The 20,046-nt window shown below is 40.5% G+C and overlaps 1 protein-coding gene across 2 annotated transcripts in view; it reads right to left on the bottom strand.

Moving 5' to 3' along the window:
• Window positions 1–20,046, bottom strand: part of LAMA4 (laminin subunit alpha 4) — a 135,368-nt gene that overhangs the window by 92,595 nt on the left and 22,727 nt on the right. For both annotated transcript variants that reach the window (XM_001916277.5, XM_005596885.4), the window contains exon 2: window positions 6,738–6,839. In XM_001916277.5, coding sequence (XP_001916312.3) covers window positions 6,738–6,839 — 102 coding nt within the window. The remainder of the gene's footprint in view (window positions 1–6,737; window positions 6,840–20,046) is intronic.

Below are 20,046 nucleotides of genomic sequence, written 5' to 3' on the forward strand. Positions count from 1 at the left end.
AGAACTGACCCCACTTAAAAAATGCAAAAAGCGTTCTGAATCTTTGACCAGTGGTTGAGAAAGCTACATCTAGACAACTGATTGCACAGAAGGGTCAGGAATGATGTTTGAGGACCTGCTGTGTATCCTTCACATGAGAAATGATGTCTCTCCAGGACTTGGCCACAGCACCAGCATAAAGAGGAAGAAGGACGAAAAGGATCAGGCTAGCCTTCGTGTGGTTTGTCACATGTCTCATGCAAGACTATAGTTTATCTAGATCTGTGGTTCTCAAATTATGTCCCGGGAGGTCAAACTATTCTCATAGTAATACTAAGATTTTATTTATCTTTCGCACTCTCATTTTCTCTTGTGTGTAAGACGGAGTTTTCTTGAGGCTACACGACATGGAGATGTCACCACAGATTGATGCCGAAGCTGACATGAGATCCAAGTGTCTTCTATTAAGCCAGACATAAAGTATATTTTCAAGTTGTAAAATATGTTTCTATTTTATAAAAACATATTATTTATGTTAACATGCAAAGGGTTTATTATTGCTTTTTTCAAATCGTTTAATAAGAAAATATTATTAAAGATTTTGTTTTAGGGGGCCGGCCCTGTGGCCGAGTGGTTGAGTTTGCGCGCTCCGCTTTTGGTGGCCCAGGGTTTCGCTGGTTCAGATCCTGGGCGCGGACACAGTGCCACTCATCAGGCCACGCTGAGGCAGCATCCCACATGCCACAACAACTAGAAGGACCCACAACTAGAATATACAACTATGTACTGGGGGGATTTGGGGAGAAGAAGTAGAAAAAAAAAAGGAAGATTGGCAACAGTTGTTAGCTGTTTTTTTAAGAAAAAATTTTGTTTTAAATTTCAAATGCAGTGAATATGAATAGATATAATCCACATAAACAAAGGTTCTTTGGCAACTTGAATAATTCCCATGAGTGTAAAGAGCTCATGAGACCAAAATGTTTGAGAACTATTGCTCTGTCTAGATCAGTGCTTCTCAAACTTCAGTGTGCACACTGATGCCCCAGGGATCTTGTGAAAATTCAGATTCTGATTCAGGATGTCCGGGGCGGGGCCCGAGTGTCTGCGTTTCTAACAAGCTCCCAAGTATTGCCAGGGCTGCTGGTCCAGACTATACTTCAAGAAGCAAGATTATAGACACAAACACCCAGTGTAGGTGCCAGTTTGCTATTTACTCAACATTGGGCCTCTAGCATAACAAGACAGTGCATTTCACTGCAATAAAGAGGGATCCAAGAGTCTCATAAATTATAAAATTCAATGTTTCTGCATTTAAGTTAGTTATTTTATTAACCACTTCATTCATTCACTTAAAAAACCTGGATTAAGCTGATATCATGACGGACAATGGACTGTGACTGTTACTAAAATGAAGAAGATCTGGTTCACTTACTTGTCATTTTGTCATTATGGGTCATTTTATGAAGAAGACCTGGTTCATGCCTTTGAGTAAGTCACAGACTTGTGAGGGAAACAGAGGTAAACAGACAATAATCTAGTGTGCTGGGTGCTATGACTGAGGGGTGGAGAAAGTACTTATCTGCCATGGGACAGAGAGGAAGAAAGGTTCTAGCTCTTCCTGAGAAGGTCGGAGAAGGTTTAATGGAGGTGGTGACATTAGAGCTAGACCTTGAAAGATAAGCAAGACTCCCAGGTAGAGAATGGGGGAACATAGGTTCAGTCACAGAGTGTGAAAGTACAGAGTTAGTTGAGGTGGCAGTAGAAGCTCAGTGGGGCTGGAATAGACATTCCTGAAGGATTTTAGAAAGGAGGATGCCTTGATTAGGGTGTGTGGGTTTTTTTTTTCTTTGAGGAAGATTAGCCCTGAGCTAGCATCTGCTGCCAATCCTCCTCTTTTTGCTGAGGAAAACTGGCCCTGAGCTAACATCCATGCCCATCTTCCTCTGCTTTATACGTGGAATGCCTGCCACAGCATGGCTTGCCAAGTGGTGCCATGTCCGCACCCGGGATCTGAAGCAGTGAACCCCAGGCCTCCAAACTGGAATGTGCAAACTTAACCGCTGAGCCACCAGACCAGCTCCAAGGGTGTGTTTTTGAAACATGTCTCCATCGCTGGTGTGGAAGACAGATTAGGGAAGGAGAGGCTGGAGCAGGGCATGGTGAGTAGTGGGAAGCTGTGGCAGCTGTCAGGGAGGGATGCAGAGGAGTGAATGAAGGCAGTGGGACAGCATGGAAGAGAGGAGGCTTTCTCCAGGTTGAATTGGCAGGATCTGGTGTCCAATTCAATGTTAGGGAAGAGGAAGAGAAAGCTGCTGAAGCATCTGGGACATCTAAGCATGGGGGATTGGCAGAATGGTGCTGCCATTAACTGAGGTGGGGAACATAAGAGGAAGAACGTGTTCAGGGTTGGGAGAAGAAGCGTGAACAATGTATAGAGAACTTATTTGCATTTGGTTCCATCATATTCTTATATTAGGGGCACAAAGCAACAGGGGACTCCACTGAGCTATCCAACTTCAAATTCTTTGGACATGCAGTTTTCTGATTTTGTTTCAAAACTTCAGCTAGCATGGAACCAAATTCATCACTATTCACAAAATTTGGGGGTTTTCCATCTTTGCAACAGATTGGAAAATTGTCAAAATTTTAATGTGAGAATTACGCACTTGATCTAGGTACCGATTTTATAGTTGCAAGCAAAACAGGAAAGAGAAGTGTCTATTACTCATTTCTTCTTGCTGTTGGACATCTAATGAGTGTACTTGTTTATCAATCACACATACTTAGTCTTACAGGGACTTGCATTGGTTGATTTGTGCCTTACACACATAATAACAGAGTTAAAAAATCAGGAGAAAAATGCTGGTATCTGCATAAACTAGGGATGTAATATCCTTGCTTTCTTGAATGAGGTTTTAATTAAGCTTTGAGAGTAATACAAAATTCATTAGCCTTCAATATACTGGATTACTTCCCATTCCTCATTGTGCTTAGGGTAGGGTACAAGTCCATCTGAATATTAGAATCTCTCTTTTTTTTTGGCGAGGAAGATTGTCCCTGAGCTAACATCTGTACCAATCTTCTTCTGTTTTGTATGTGGGATGCCACCACAGCATGATTTGATTATCATTGTGTAGGTCTGCAGCCGGGATCCAAACCTGTGAACCCCTGGGCTGCTGAAACAGAGCATGCGAACCCAACCTCTACACTACTGGGCCAGCCCCGAGAATATCAGTATCTTTTTAATTATAAAATTATTCCAGGCAGTTGCAGAAAATTTGGGCAGGTATACTCTAAGTGAAAAGAAGAAGATAAAATCCATCTGTGTTTCCACCAGCCAGATGTAAATACATAACTGCTTCATGTGTTTCTCTTTAGATTTCAATGACATTTTTGGAGTTCTTTTAGTAGTTTCAAATCTGACTATTCTGCTTCAGATTTAGAATTTTTAAATTTTTCATTTGATTGTTGCTGAGCAGATGGAGATTTCTGCATGTTTCTAAAGCTCCTGTGGTCCTTGTACTTCCTTGAGCTTTGTTACATTGGTCCTGTTCACAAGCATTTTCAAGTAGATGTTCTGTCCCTACAGGCTTTCAGCCCATGCAGTGGGAGCCACTTAACCCAGAGCCTAGAATAGTGTCTGGAACATAGGTGGTGCTCAACAAATGCTTATTTGTTAAATGGATCAGTGAAATCAATAGACAGACCAATCCCTAATCAAAAGGAACCTGCTCAGGGAGCTTGTGCCAGTGATGAACTTCAACTTGGGTTCACTCCACTCTAGTTCTGGTCAGTGGGCTCCTGGCTCTCTCCCAGTGATGAAGCACCAGTTCTTTAGATGGTAACTGGCCTTAGCCATGGTCCCTTCTGTACCTAACCTGTAGACCTGGGATAAAGCATGGGATATCTGTGACCAGGCATTCCTGCCACCAGCCATCTCTCTCCTTCTGCCTGTTTCTTCCCCTCAATTTCTTTCTCACACCTCCTTCTGGAGCCTTCCCAGAGAGCCTGCCATGTCCACTGGCCTTTGGGGCCCTGCCCAGCTGACTCAGCTGAGAACCTAGCCCAATCTGCTCCAGTTCTGACAAGATGCAAGGTGGCTCTTTGGAAAGACACCTAATACATACTGAATTTCTTCACTTAAGCCACTTCTCACTTAGCCACCTTTATGCACTTGAAGGGTTAGTGTTCCTCCTGTGAAGACATCTCTCTGCTTTTTTGCTACATCTAAAATGATACCATACCTTTGTCTAATCTATATTTTACTGTAGAATGCCTTAGTTTCTTAAATCAATTGGTAAAACATAAGGTCAAATTGAAATTGGACACTGGAATGGAGAAAGAATTAGAAGCAATTTGAGGAGAACAAGACAGAGGCATTATAAGCCTTAAAAATAAAAGCAAAATAAGATAAAATGAAATAAAAGAAAGCCTTTTCTTTTTGGTTGCTTATAGAAGATGGGAGAGATGGGTTGGGCCAGGCAAGCTGTAAGAACTGACTGAAACTCTGGTGCCCACAGTAAGCTAGAAGGACGCGTTCGGGTGCAGCTGCTGTTTCTTCTCTGGCTTTCTGAGAGCTGAGAATGAGCTGGAGCAAGAGGCAAGGAGCTGAGGAACCAGCCCTACTCCACCAACGGGCCAGAATATGGATGCCAAAGGAAACAGAAAAAATTGAGTTTGATTCCAGTATGACACCGTAGACTTAATATATTTGCCAGCTAAGCGACAAAATATTCTTTCTAAACTGGCAAGCCTCTTCTGTTACCTCACTTACATTTAACTAAATACAAATTACATTCTTCTTTTGTCTTTCTAAATTAAATGTATAAGACTATATCTATATGTTTAGCTTTGGGCATAAGTTTGTGGGTGATTTTTGCTTTGAATTTCATATACGGTATATATCTTTATTGCTGTTTTGTTTGGTTTTTTACATTGAGCATCTATTACTTTAATAAGGGGAAAAAATGGTATTTCCCTCTGGGTTGGGTGGAGTCGGGGAACCACCATTAGGATGCATAGGATGGCTATTTCTTACCTTTTTCTTTTAAACGTTCTGGCTTGGAACAAAGTAAGTGCAGGAAGATTTGCAGCTTCCCTGAGTGTGGGTATAAATATTTACACCCCAGCCCTTACTCAGACTTTTATTAGAACCTCGTCTGCCCCAGGAACTGTGAAGGAATCACGTGATGATTGCCCCCTCAGATAAAAGCATGACAGCTCCTTTTCTGACTCTGTCATTGTAAGCAAGAGTGGCTTTCCTAGCTCTCTGCAGGCACTAGCAAGAGGGACATTCTTCCCCCTTAATTTATCTGTCTCCCATCTTATTGACTCCCTGACTAACAGCAGCTGATGGGCTGGCGGTCCCTCCTATCTTATATTTTTAATAAACCAGATACCAAAGAGCCATTAATTGGTCAAATTATCAGAGATGTACCTTATTAGTTCCAGTACATCCATGAGATTTTCTTTTCAAATGTCACTGGGATTAAAATAACAGGAAACCGGAGATGGAAGCATTAGAAAGGGGTGGACTTTGGCAGCTGTGTGTGCCTACGCTCCCTCGGAGGACATCCTGGATGTAACGGTTATTTAAGAAGATGGGGGAAGGGGAAAACACAGACGCCAGGACTAAAGGAACACTACAGGGATAGCAACTTTTAGTGTCTGCCACTTAATTCTCTGTCCCTAGAAAAATGGCGACTGCCAGGTTGAAAATAAATGAACATGCTCTAATTTGCATCTTAACATCATGCATGAGTAAAATAACACCTTTTTGTGCACACCTTAGGGACCACTTATAATCAAAATTATCTGTTTAATAGGGACAATTATGCTAATTTTGAGGTAAATAGGTATATTTAATTAAGCATTCCTGTAGTTTATGCAAAAATACTCCTGCAGTTTTGGAAAGCCTCTTTTGCCTCATAGAAACTTGAAGAATCTAATCTTCCTGCTATATTGTATAGCTCGTGGGGGAAAGCGTGATCTTAGGGCCTAAGTCTTTTTTTTCGCCTCCTGTGACTGCTACTAAAGCCACTTCTGGAAAATATTTCAATTCCCTACTTTTCACTAAGTTGTCAGTCCATTCAGTGAAAATGGGAAATACGTAGCAAACACTTTTTTGCTAGAGGGCTTCTCGGTCTCCTTCATAAGTTTCTATCATGTTTCACTGAAGAACTGTCTATTGGAGTATTCAATTTCATTCATTTCAGTTAAGGGGAAAAAAAGACTCTGGGGGTTTGAACACAGAATTACAAAGACCACAGGGCCAAAAAGCTGTCATTTTTATTAGCTATTTGGTTCAAATCCTTTTTTTTTTTTTTACTAATTTTGATCTATAGACTTGACAATCACAAGTTGTAAAATAGACTGTGAAACAACTGTTTTATTCTCTTGGTTTATGCGGAGTGAAGCCAAACATATGGCAAACTATACTATTACAGAGCAATTTGGATGGATGATTTCCTCCTCTGCGTGTGATGTTCAATTCCATCACCATTGGCCTACAGCAGGAAACCAGCTGCTGAGAGCCATGGGGCAGTTACAGCCAGGAGCACACGTGCATTCAGACATGCGCCTTCGTGGCCTCTTATGATCATTGGCTGTTTATATGAGGTGTTTTACAGGAAAAGGTGAAGGGTAAAAAGAGAGCTTAACTAGCAGGTACGTCAAATGTCCAGGAAGAGTATTTTATTTCCACCCAAGATGCAAAGGACCAGTGGGCTATGTGAACAGTGCTAGGTGCCCCGACCTACCACACAGAGTCCAGAGCCGTCCAAGCACTCGTTGGCGTTACCGTTACAGTCACAGGGCAAACATTCTCCTGACTGGGCCCGAAAGTATCCAGCATCACATTTCTGAAACAGACACGATAAAAGCGTTCTCATTATTGAAAAGATTAATTTTGGCCAATGTCTTCTGAGCGAAATAAGAGGAGATGATTATTAAACTATCTAAATATTTCTTTACAAAACATACTAGAATGAACTATTATGACTACCATTCAGTGATGTATATCCAATTTTCTTTTTTATGTAGTTTCCCCCTCCTCTTTCACTCTGCAGGAGAACAGGAACACATTTAACACCGTCGCATGGTTGTAAGGAAGAATAGGAAGATTTTAGGTAAGAGTAAAGGAGAAAGAAACTTTCTAATGTTTTCTTCCAAAACAAAGCCAAACAAAACCATGACTGTTAGTCAGGGTGAGGAGCCACATCATGCTCCCTGTGAATAAAGACTACGGTTTCAGAAATTATTGGCCATGGCCTCACAACTTGGAGTTGTGTCTTTCATAAACTTGGGCTCTTAAAAAATTCTATTTCTTCAGATCCTAAACTTTTAAAGGGAGGAGTAAGGAAGTTAATGAATTCTTACACTTATCAGTCCTGTGTGGGTGCTGTTCATAGATCTCATTTATCCACAGAACTCAGTGAGGAATGTGTTATTTTCCTTCATCCTAGTGATGAGATAATTAGACCCAGAGGTGCTCAGTGGCTTGTGTTGGTGTTGAACCATCTTGCAATGTACCAGTCCACTTGCACAATGATGAGCTGCCCTCCCCAAATGTCACTAATGCTCCAGTTGAGAAACTTTGTGGGACTGTTCCTGGCTTATGAGATTGGGCTTATGGATATGTATTTCATGTGCCTTTGGAATGTCTCAATGATGCAAGGCAGAAATGGCGTTATAGGCCTGGAAGTTCACTCCCTGCCCAGCAGACAGATTTAGGTCTAAAGAATTCCAGACAGATAAGAATCTAGATTGTTTCCACAAACTTACAGAGGACGAGATTTCACATCACACCCCTCATTGACTCATTGTAGTTCGTACTGTCCCGGCTACCAGGAAATCTTTCATTATATCTGGCTGAAGTCCCTCTGACTGCTATGCAAACCCACTTCCTTTTACCTTTTCCTCTGTAAAGAAAGGATCACTAGTCACTATTCACAGTATAAAAACACCACCAGTTTGGGTCCTAAAACTAAAGTTTAATATTTTCCATTTGGAGGAAGTTTAATAGGGAATAATAACATTTGCCCGTCAGGAAAAGGCAAAGAAATTCCAACTTTCTGCGTGAGGAAAATAAGGCCGAGAGGGTCCAATTTATAATTTATAATGAGTATTTGTGGCTGATTGTACCCTTTTTCCCAGTTTCCCCTAGGGAACAAGAGAGAGGGAAAGGTGCTAAAATTACAGCAGGAAGCATTGAATTTAGACCATTTAATTTCACACGTTTTTGACTTTTATTTCAAAGTATGAAAAAAATATGTGTTTTCCTGGTGATGCAGTCACAGATATAAGTATATATATCTCACAGAAAGAAGATTCACAAAACAATAATTAACCTTACTATGTGCCATGTATCTTAAGACTCTATTTTATTTAAAGACATACCCTGGTCATGAGACATAAAATGGATTTGATGACCCATGACTGTGTTGCATTCTGGTTTGACAGCAGGAGGGTTTTCGTTATAAAAGGAGTGGGTAAGAATGGTGAGGGGCTTAGTGTTAATTATCTCAGTAGTTTCCAAAACCAGGTTTCCCAGCTCTCTAACTGACCACCGTACTCCAGACATCAGGGAGCTCCTGATTCAGTAGTGCTGATGGTGAAGCACAAGACTCTGCATTTTAAAAAATATAAATTTTGTAATTTTTTTCTTTTTTCTTTTGTTTTCTCTTCTTCTCCCCAAAGCCGCCAGTACGTAGTTGCATATTCTAGTTGTGAGTGCCTCTGGTTGTGCTATATGGGATGCCACCTCAACATGACCTGATGAGCCATGCCATGTCCTCACCCAGGATCCGGACCGGCAAAACCCTGGGCGGCTGAAGCAGAGCATGCAAACTTAACCACTCTGCCACGGGGTTGGCCCCATAAATTTTGTATTTTTTAAAAATGAGATTGGATTGGTGGTTACCATAGGGGAGGGGGGAGGGCTAAAGGAGTGATTAGGCTCATGTGTGAGGGGATGGACTATAATTAGTTTTTGGGTGGTGAACATGATGTAATCTACACAGAATTTGAAATATATTATGATGTACATCTGAAAGCTATATAATGTTATAATCCAATGTTACTGCAATTAAAAGAATTTTTAAAAATTTTTTTTCCAGTTTTATTGAGATATAATTGACATATAATATTGGGTAAGTTGAAGGTGCACATGTTGACTTGATACACTTATGTATTGGAAAATGATTACTTACATAAATGTGTTAGCTAACACTTCCATTGAGTCACATAGTTACCATTTCTTTTCTGTGGTGAGAACAATTAAGACCTACTCTCTTAGCAGCTTTCAAGTGTCTAACACAGGATTGTTAACTATAATCATTATGCTCACATTGGATACCCAGAACTTGTTAACCTTATAACTGGAAGGTTGTACCCTTTGACCAACGTCTCCCATTTTCCCCACCCTCAACCTCCTATAACCATCATTCTGGTCTCTGTTTCTATGAGTTCCAATGACTGGGGCTGAGAATGGAGATGCATTTGGAGGAGAAAAGCTCCCTGGTGGTGGCAGGGAGTCTGGTAATGATGCCTGGAAATGATACAGGAGAAGATTGATTTGTACCATGAATGATAGTAAGGACTCTCCTTTGGCCTGAGGAATCAAGTTTCAGTGAGGCGTTTTGAACTGACATTACTTTAAGTCATTTCTGCAGCTCTTTCTTCTGAAGAAGACAGAGAAAATTAAGATTTGCCATGAATAAATGCATCATTTTGAATGTGACAGTGGCTAACCCCTTACGTCTCTTGAGGTCCTGGCTAAATCAAGAGATTCATTTTTAAAAAATAAAAATAAAATTGTCACAACATAGAAAAAAAAGCAAACAAAACAAAAGCTTGATAAATTTTGCATTTTAGAATAGCTTTAAGGGCCAGCCCTGGTGGCCCAGTGGTTACGTTTGGCATGCTCTGCTTTGGCATCCTGGGTTCAGTTCCTGGGTGTAGACCTACACCACTTGTCTGTCAGGGGCCATGCTGTGGTGGTGACTCACGTACAAAAAGAGGAAGATTGGCAGCAGATGTTAGCTCAGGGCAAATCTTCCTCAGGAAAAATAAATAAATAAATAAAAGCTTTAAGTTTACAGAAAAATTATGAAGGATCTGTATTTTTAAAGAGTCCCTTGAGGATTCCAGTGTGTGACCAGGTTTGGAAGGATTGCTTCAAAGCATCTATGACAGTGCTTTGTATATATTTGTTGCTCAATGAGTGCTTGTGATGTGAATGGTTTGGACCAGGATAGGAAATCTGAGGCATATGTGCTGTTGGAAACCAATGCCTTATACTGCGAATCCACTCACCATTCTCTGCTAGGGCTGGATTTAGTCTCCAACCTTTTTCAACACAGTCCGGGCAGCCACTGACTAGATTAGACTGTGTGCAAGATGAAATCTTTATGTTATGCCAAGTTTAGAAGGAGACTTCGCTCTGGGAGTTGGTCATTATCCGCTTATCCACTCCCCAGACTAAGGCTCTGATCTTGTGTGAAGGATGACTTGGCTCCAGTCTCTTACACTGTGGGAGATGGGAAGACAAAGGGAGGCAGGAATAGAGTTGTGTGGGACAGTCTTTTGGGTGATATTTTCTAATTCATCTATCCAGAGAGGAGACACCATTTTTAAATTCACATAAAGGCACCATACAGGCTAATGGAAACCCTGGGCATGGGGAGCTTCCGAGGCCGTTACTAAAGCCTGTGCACTGGATACCTTGGACCTTGTGTTGTAGAACTGGAGGATTCCTTGGAATGTTAAATTGCTAAGAGGTTCAAGAGAGGTCTGAGCATCCTCAAGGAAGAGCTGTTTAACGTCGTTTCTTTTATGCAGAAACATTTTGTCACGGCTCCAGAAAGTTCTGCTAATTTTTACTGAATCTCTTCTTGAAATTTTATAGAAACTGGAAAAATTGACCTTTGTTATAATACTAAAAGGTAGATATTTTCAAGAATGAAAGTAGAGCTTTGTTTAGTTTTGTTCCTGGTTAACACTCTCTCCCCTTAGTAATTCTAAGACCCCTTCTATTTAGAAGTTTGTGGAAGCTGAATGGTCTTCCCACAAAGAAAATAATGTCTGTCTGCTCTCTTTTGGAATATTTTCTAGCATTTATTAGACAAAGATAGAGTTTATGTATATATGTGTGTGTGTAAGCAAACGAAGAAGTCTTACAATCAATTTTCAGATGCTGTACTGAACTCTTTCCCACAGAAAAGAATGGCCTGAGCTGACAACTGCATAAATGCAAGGGTGGCTCATCCTAGCAGTCAGAGGATTTGTAGCTTCTGAGGTGGTGCCATGCCTTTAAAAAAAACTAATAACTATAAGAAGAATAATGATGATAATTATAATGCAGTTACCATTTATTGAGGGCCTGGGTACCAAGCATTATGTTAAGTGCTTTATCCATCTTATGGTATTTGCTCTTCGTGACAACACTGTGAATTAGGTATAACTATCTGCATTTTAGAAATGAACAAATTGAGGGTCAGAGAAGATAAGAAATGTGTCCAATGTCACCCAGCTTTGGAAAGGGTTCAGACTGATCCAAAACTTGTTCTTTCTTTACTATAACGTCTACCCTTCACAAATAAATAAAGCTAAAAAAATTATTTAATTGAAAGTTTCATTAATTGGACATACATATCTAGTATGTTTAAGTCACTGCATTGGTCCTGTTGTATAGTTCTCTCATTTTAACCCACAATAGCTCTCAGAGGGAGGTTCTATTACCCTCATTTTACAGATGAGGTCTTTGTGGCTTATAGGCTTTGTTATCCAGACCAGGGAACACAGATAAGAAATGGTGGACCCAGCATTTAGATCCTTCATTTGACTCCCAAGTTTGAGCCCTTAACCATCTGGTCTATCATTAATATCTATTAACCTAACCCTTCTTATTGGGCATTCAGGTTATTTCCAAATTTTGCTGTTAAAAGCAGTCTAAAGCAGGCTGAAATGAATTAAAAAATGTGAAACCTTTCCTTTAAACATCAGAAAAAAAATCTTAAAAAATAGATACTTGCTTAAAATTATATAAAGTTATTAATATATAAAAACCACTGAATGGGAATATTTACCTTTTAAAAAATTTATTTCAGCCAAATTGTTGTTTTGACCAATTACTTTCCACTAAGTTAGCTGTAGACCATTTTCAGCTCTCTGTTGTTAAGCCACTGTATTGTTACAGCTTGCCTCCTGCTCTAACTCACACTAAGATTGAGTGAACATTTACTTCTGCCCTTGAAGAATGTGAGCGAAAATTGCCATTTGCTTACTTTGTTATAATTAGCGTGGTGTCTGGCTTGGAGTAAAAATCAATGTATGTGTACCTGACTAATTTTACATTTACGGAAATTAGAACTAGATGGAACTTAAGGAGGAAATTAGTGTGTGGTATACCCACGTGCCACTTATATTTAAAGGAACTGGAAATGACAGTATATGTTGATATCATTGTACAAGGCACTATTTCCAGAGGTCCATCCTGTAATCACAGTATTAATTATTTCACAAGATCTAATTACAAGAAAGTTTGTTTTTTAACAAAGAGGATAACATTTATACAACTGACTGATCATTTTTGTCCTCATTCAAAGAAGTCCCCTCGAGAATACTAGAATTAAACCAACAATACTGTCATAGTACAGAACGTTTTTTGAAATTTCTTAAAGTCCTTACACCATGTTCTCTGAAGGAAAGTCCAGTCTGCATCCTTGGGGTATGGCAAACTTCTGAAAGTCACTTGGACTTAATAAATAAAGTGAGTACCAAGCTAAGCAGTACCATTTTAGGTTAAAAACTTTCACAAAAATCTCGCTGTGCTTTCCAAATATTGTCACGGAGGAGCGAATTAATCAGCCACAAGCCACTATTTTTGCAGAGATACTGAATTTCTGGAAGCTTTAGAATATCTGTTGAAAAGCTTGATTGACTAAAGAATTTAAATGCTCCAATAGCATTCTCTAGGAATCTAAGGTCCCCAATCACCCACTAAAGCAAACTAATGATGGCAAACATTGACCAGATGTAGGAGGAACCCGAAGTTGTCATTTGAGGGGGTGAGACACATCTTGAGATCTCTGAGTAGGTATTTATGTCCCAAAGAAAATCAGACCCTAGTTCCAGCTCCAACAAATGACAACGAATTAATTATAATGAAATTCCATTACAAAGAACGCACTGTACAGCCAGGTACCTATTCTAATAGGACTTGACCTATAATTGGAACAGATATTTTCATTGCGTCTTCAACCAAGGATCTACAAACATTTTACAAACATCAACTCATCTTGCTTTCTGAATTAGACTTCTAGAATTTTGATTCATCAACTTTTGCTTTAGTTTACTGAGGCTCAAGGTGGAAAGCATTAAAAACAAACAAACAAACAAAAACCTTTCTGAATTCATTTACTTGGGTCCAGAATCATTGCTATCTTGCAAATTAGTATTCTTCAAATTTAACGACCCGCATTCAATTATCTTTCTGCTTAGGTTTTGGTATGTATATAGTGAATCCAACTTTCTCTTGTTTCCAGGAGATGATGGTTTTAGCTGTAGTTTTAGTTTTAGTGAATTCCTTTTTTGTTTTAGTAAATGAGTCACCTTAAAATTTGTCACCTTAAGATGGACAACTATGCTTGCTTAGGAGCTAAAGCTTTGCGCCTTCACTCAGAGCCTGTGGGTCTTGACAGTGCTGACTTCCATCTGCTTACAACTTGAGCAGACTTAAGAATCAGATAGTATTCAGGGACTTTCTCATAGGGACCAATAGTTTAATCTATACAAAAGTATCAGTCTTGGCTTTGCTGGGGAGGAGTGACTTCTGAGAACATGTGAATTCACTGCGAGGGTAGGCCTCTCACAGGCCACTATTTCTACGTCTGTGAAAATAAAGGATAAAGTACCTGGGATGGAAAGCAGCTCCGAAGTAAGCTATTGATAACTTTTGGTTCTATATTTTTTCAAGTAGGCTTAACATGTCCTGATTGTTCATCTACAAAGCTACAATCAAAGTGCCAAAATAAGTTGAATGCATTATGCACTGTGTCACAGTTAGCACAAAGTTGGCTTCTTGGTTGATCGTATTTGAATACGGAGAGAATTACCCATGTATCCTCCCTAGGGTCTCTTTAAGCTCTTGTTTGCGTAATTGAAATTCCCCACATTTCAATAGGCAAAGTTCATTTTCAGATTTTGACGGTGATTTCACCATAGTTTGATTAGGAAAGCGGTTTCCACATTCCTCAGAGGTTTCTCCAGTTCAAAGGTATTTCTTCTCAGGATCGGCGTTATAAAGCTAGGCCAGCAGTTAGACACAAGCAGTGGCGCTGCTTTCTCCTAGTTGGCTCTTCGAGCTACCTTAGTGCTTATTGTGTAGGCTCCATGTCTGCCAGGCCTTGGCCAGCTTGCAAAACACTCCAACTCTCAATTTAATCACTGAATGAACTAGAGACAATGGTTTAGGTCCTGAGGAATTCTGAGGAGCACAGAGCCGTCATGACCACAGTGAAGCCAAGTCCTTTAATTTTGTGGAGTGGAGACATATTCATCATGGCATTGATGTAACTATTCCTCAGCCCTCTTTATGAGCCTTGTGGGTATTCTCTCAGGCATGGAAACCAGTACTCCGCTCAAAGATCTCAAACAACTGTTCCCAAACCCTGCACTGGATCACATGCTTATTTGGACTGGAGATACCAACAGACTTGGGCTGTGATGAAGTACTTACCATACTTGCTAATAAATAGCTTGCTTTAGCTGTATAACTAAAAGGATCAAACAAGAATGTTTAACGCCCTAAAGCCATAAAGACTTTCCTTTTGAAGTGTTGGATTGGAGGATAATTATGTTCATTAATACTAACGAAACTTTCTTTAATTTTATCCTTGAAAAGTTACTTAAAACATTTTTTAAGTTGCTCATTTATAGTAGCAATTGCCACTTATATAACATAATGGGGCTTTAGTGGTGCCTTTTTTCCTTCGATTTTTCTAGAAAAAAATCTGCTAACATCTGGCTTTCGGCTCCGGGTCCTCCTTGCGTTGCCTCATGTAACTAGCTTGTTCTTTTCACTCCTCGCCTTCCAAGCTGTGGTTACACAACATAGCCTCTGCCAGATTTTTTTATATTTGAAAACTGACTCAGTTTTATTTAATTTACTGGGGCAAATGCCATGGACACATTTCCAAGAAAGGAAGAGATGAGGACCACAAGGGCCAGCTATAAGAACAGGGAAAGAGAAATGACTTCAGAGTGACAAGCATTTAGGGGATTTTGATATGACTCCTTAACCACTCAGCAGGAACCAATGTTGTGAGATGACAGACATCTCTGTCATCTTTACCTGGGTTTTTATGAATAATAACAGCTGATAGCAGACACCAGGCACGGAGCTAAGGACTTTTTATAGACATTCCAATTTGATCTTTACCATTAATGGCCCACTGGATTGCAGATGTCTGCCTAAACTACCTTTTCTTTCCACAAGAAGCTGGGAGGTTTAATTGTCTACGAACTGATGATGGCTGCCCTTCAGTTTGCCCAGGGAAGGCAACAGTGCTTCCTTGGGTGGGTTCTGTGCTTTGGGTGTTCCTTCAGTTTCCATTGCTAGCAGATGTACCTGCTTCTATCTTGAGGTACTCTGTGTACTTCAGTGCTCCCGTGACCTGGATCACTCAGGATGCAAAGCAGAAAGTGACCGACAGGACATGTCATTCTCTCCTTATGCCCCTCCTCATGGGTTTATGCATCACTGAAGAAATGCTAGTGAATTAGTAGGAAAGGAGAAACGCATCCCAAACCGTTACTGTAGTCATTTATTCTCAGGAGATGATCTTGCTTCCTCTTTCAATGAGAAAATAGACGTCATTGGGTGGAAAATCTCATCCTCTCTATCTCTCTTCTCCTCCTCAAAATTCGTCTTTGCCTTGACTCATCCTGATGTCATCTGGCCACGAAAGAGGAGGTAGTACTCCTCTTCTTAGGCAAGACTAATCCTCTATCTGTGGTCTGAGACCCACACAGCTGTGGCCTTCAGGTCCTATTCCATCACCTAGCCTGCCTCCCTCATACGCCATCCATCTCTTCGCACCCACAGGGTTGAGGAGAAGCACGGTACAGTTAGGTGCTGGGTCCTATGTTGTATGATACTTGACTTCTTCCCATGAACTCAGATTCTAAGAACACCTTCCCTCAGCTCTGCCTTCCTTTCATTTGCTCTTGCCTAGCCAAGCTTTGTGAGTGAGAACTCAATTACACTGCCTCTGCTTCCCTTATGCCAATCTGTGCCTCTACCCATCATCTGGCTTCTGCCTCCATTGTGCCACTGAAAGTGCCCTCACAAAGCTGTTGAGTGATGTCTTTGTGACTTTGCTTTTCCAATCTTACTTGTTCTCATTCCGGTAGTTAACATTATTGACATTCCTTCCTTGAAATTCTCTCCTGTCTCTATTTCCAAGACAAATCTTCTTTGAGTTTTTCTCCTGCCTATCTTTCTCAGTATTTTGGTGGGGGGAGGTGGTTCTAGAGGGGAGGAAGGTAGGGTTGTTCCTCTTTCTCTTCTGCCCCTACATTGTTGGTATTCTCCAAGATAACCTCTTTATCCCTCTTATATACCTAGACACTTTTGTGGGTTATGGCAACCTCTCCCACAGTTTCATTCTCCATCTGTGTTCTGGTGACTCTCAAACCTCTTTACATATCCCTGACCTCACTCTTTCACACCACACTCTTGTTCCCAAGTGCCTGTTAGACAAGCCCATCTCCAGTTCTACAGGCACATGGAGTTAGATGTGTCCCACACTGACCTTATTATATTCTCTCCCCAATCTATTTTTCTCCTTATATCTCAGTTAATGATAAACATTATAGAACATAAAAGGAAAAAGGAATGGGTTAATATTTTTTAAATTAATACTTTTAATTTAATACTTTTAAAGCTGTGTCTCCTCCTTTTCACAATCACTACGCTATGTCTTTGTTTATTTCAAATCTATGGTTTAATTGGAGATAGATGAAGTACCACAGAGGTTAGAGTCTCAAGTTAGAAACAACCTTACACAATTTGGAACTGTTATAAACTTACTCTCTCAACTAATACCTCTCTCTGTTTTGAGGTGGACTCCAGGGCTGGAAGTTCTCTGAATTAATTTCTGCATCAAATACAATGTTTATTAAAAGTTAAGTAATTGGAATGTGCTAATTTGAAGCTTACATATTTGTTATATTATTAAAACCCAACAGTAACCACAGCAACTGCTTAGAACTTAGACAACAAAAGATTTTTCAGGGAGGAGAACTTTGTCATTGACATTGTTTAGAATTGCTGGCACATGGTGATAACAAAAACCAGACTGTGGTTTACTAAGTTTTATTATTGTTTTAAAATTCTCTAAACACAGTGTGCCCCTCCTTGCCTCCACCTGGGTTAGACTGTTGCCACCTCCTGTCCCCTTTCGTACTCTGTTACCTCATAGAGTTTACACTCTGCCTTGGAGATAGTTACCAAGATGTTTCTTCCCCTGTGTTCCTAATACCACTGTTTAGTTCAGAATCTTGGTGTTTCTCTGCTGGATAATCAAAATTACCTCTACTCTGCTCTCTTGGTCACCAGACTTTCTCCCTTCCAGCCCGTTCTTTATTACCAGAAATAATTTTAAAAAATCTTATCATACTACTCTTCTGCTTCAAACCTCCCAATGGCTCTTCATTCTCTGCCTACATGAGTAAATAAAATTCCTTAGCATGACATACAAGGCTCTTCTTTGACAATCCAACCCCAATCTGTCTCTTTAGGGTCAACCTCTGTTTCCTCGGCTCTAATTAAATGACATATTTCCCCCTCGCCCCAATGTCCTCTTGACCACATTGACTTTGCACATACCGTGCAAAGAGGTTTGGAGTGTCTTTTTCCCCTCCATCACCTGCGAATCTTCCTCAGTCTCAGACTCAATCACTCTTCCTCTGTGTTCATGTGGCATTTTGCACATACCTCATTAGATCACGTGCAGCACGTTATTACAATTTTTAATTTACACTCCTGTTTCTCTGAAATCACTGTAGGCTCCTTGAAAACAAGGAGAGTGTCTTATTCATTTTTGTATCCTTGTCACCTATCAGAGTGATTAGCAAATAGCAAGCAGATGCTGAAAATATGTTAGTTGAAAAAGTGGATTTGAATCTGCAAAGAATGAACCAAGTGACGGCAAATCTTGTAAAAACTTTGAAGAGCAATTTGGCAAATCTCACAAGTGAAGATCTCTAATCTTGAATGAATCTTTAAAATATAATATTGAGGAAAAAAGCCAATGGCAGAATAGAAACAGTATTGCATTTAAAAACATGCAAATGATATTACACTATGCATTGTGTAGGGGCACACACATATAAAGAGAAGTATAAGAAATGAATGGGAATCTAAGAAATCAGGCCATTTAAGGGTAAAGGACGGGAGTGAAGTTGAGGAAGGATATTTGGGCTTCACCTTTTCTGGCAATATTGTATTTCTTAAGCTAGATAGAGGGGATACAAATGCTCATGAAAGAATAAAAGAAAGAAAGGAAGAAAAGAGGGAAGAAAAACAAAAGCTCCCACTGAGGTTGGCTGAATATTGAATTTCCCTGTCTAGACCTGGTGAGGGCTCTCAAACATCACCTCTGGGAAGTGACTAATGTGGTCTCAACAATAGATTCAGACGCTTGTGTATAATTTCCCTAACTTCCTTGTTATTCACTTTATGTACCATTCTCGTTACACACGGTTAAGAAAATAAGCGTAAGAACATTCCTTACTTATTTTGTTTTTCCTCTGTTTTTCATCTTACAGCTAGCAGCTACTTCATCCCATGTGGAAGCCTTTCACAAGTCTGTATGTCTGTCTCAGTTAAAGCATATGTTAGCTTTTAGGTTCCTCTAAAATGTTTAAGTGATTACTTAATGGTACTTTAATTGAAGGCAGAGGTAAAAGATGCTCAAAATAGTGAACAATACTCCCATTTTCCAATGACTGAGAAACTAGAATGTTAAAATCCAAGTCAGAGGGTTTACAGGTTAGTTTTCTGTTCTAAGAGGGGAGTTGGGGTCCAAACTCAGAGAACTCAGCCTCCTCAGGGACCAAGACAGCTGATAATGGGAACTCAACCATCTCTGGCTTTAGATTGGCAGGACATGGCAGAGTGACCCACAAGCCCAGGCTAAAGGTTGCCCTCTTCAACTGGCCTGGAGCTGAAAAGGGGGATTAGGGACGGGCTATGCAATGATTCAAACCCAATGAAGCTGAATTGTGGGAGAATTTAAGATTATGTTCTTAAAGTTTGATAAATTTTTTGGGCATAATCTCTTTTCCATTATTCTTTCACATGAAAGTAAAATAATTTGTGAATTAAAACAGCTGATTGCAGCAGTGCTTTTGGAAAGAGTTCCTCTACCAGAAAGGAAATGGAAAAAGCCATGAGTTTCTAAAGAGAGGTTGTCACTGATATAGTTAATTAGTCAATCAGGGGCCCAGGAAACAGAATTTACTCCAGAGGGTTCAAATGAAAGAATGAAGAGACAAGAATGGATGGGTGGTTTATAGAAGCATGGACAGGTTAAGGCAGCAAGGATGGAGAGGCAATGGGAACAAAGGCCTACCACCCCCAGGGGCCAAGGAGCAGGGAAAGCTTGTTACACTAACCCAGGGAGAGGCCAGAGCTGTGGAGAGGCTGCCATGGGAGGTGCAGTCTTGGGAAAACACAGCTTGCACCCAAGAGGCAGGGCTAAGGCATTGAGGGAACAGGGCAGAGCCACCCCATCTCTCCCTTCTCCTCTCTGGCTCAGCGAGGGAGCCTAGAGGCTGCAGTCTTCAGAGATTGGCCTCTGGAGGCAGAGAAAGGCATGCAGACAAGCAGAGCTAGGATCTGGGGGGAATGGAGCGGGGCAGGTACAGAGTAACCAGCGCCCTCTCATTCCCAGGGGTGTGGCCGGAGAAGGTGCTCAAGCAGCAGTTGGAAATAATTGGCCTGCCAGCTCTTTATCTGGGGCCTATTCAAATGGTCTAGGAGACGTGTGAAATGACATCTGA

The sequence above is a fragment of the Equus caballus genome, chromosome 10 (assembly GCF_041296265.1).
Source record: "Equus caballus isolate H_3958 breed thoroughbred chromosome 10, TB-T2T, whole genome shotgun sequence".
NCBI lineage: Eukaryota > Metazoa > Chordata > Mammalia > Perissodactyla > Equidae > Equus > Equus caballus.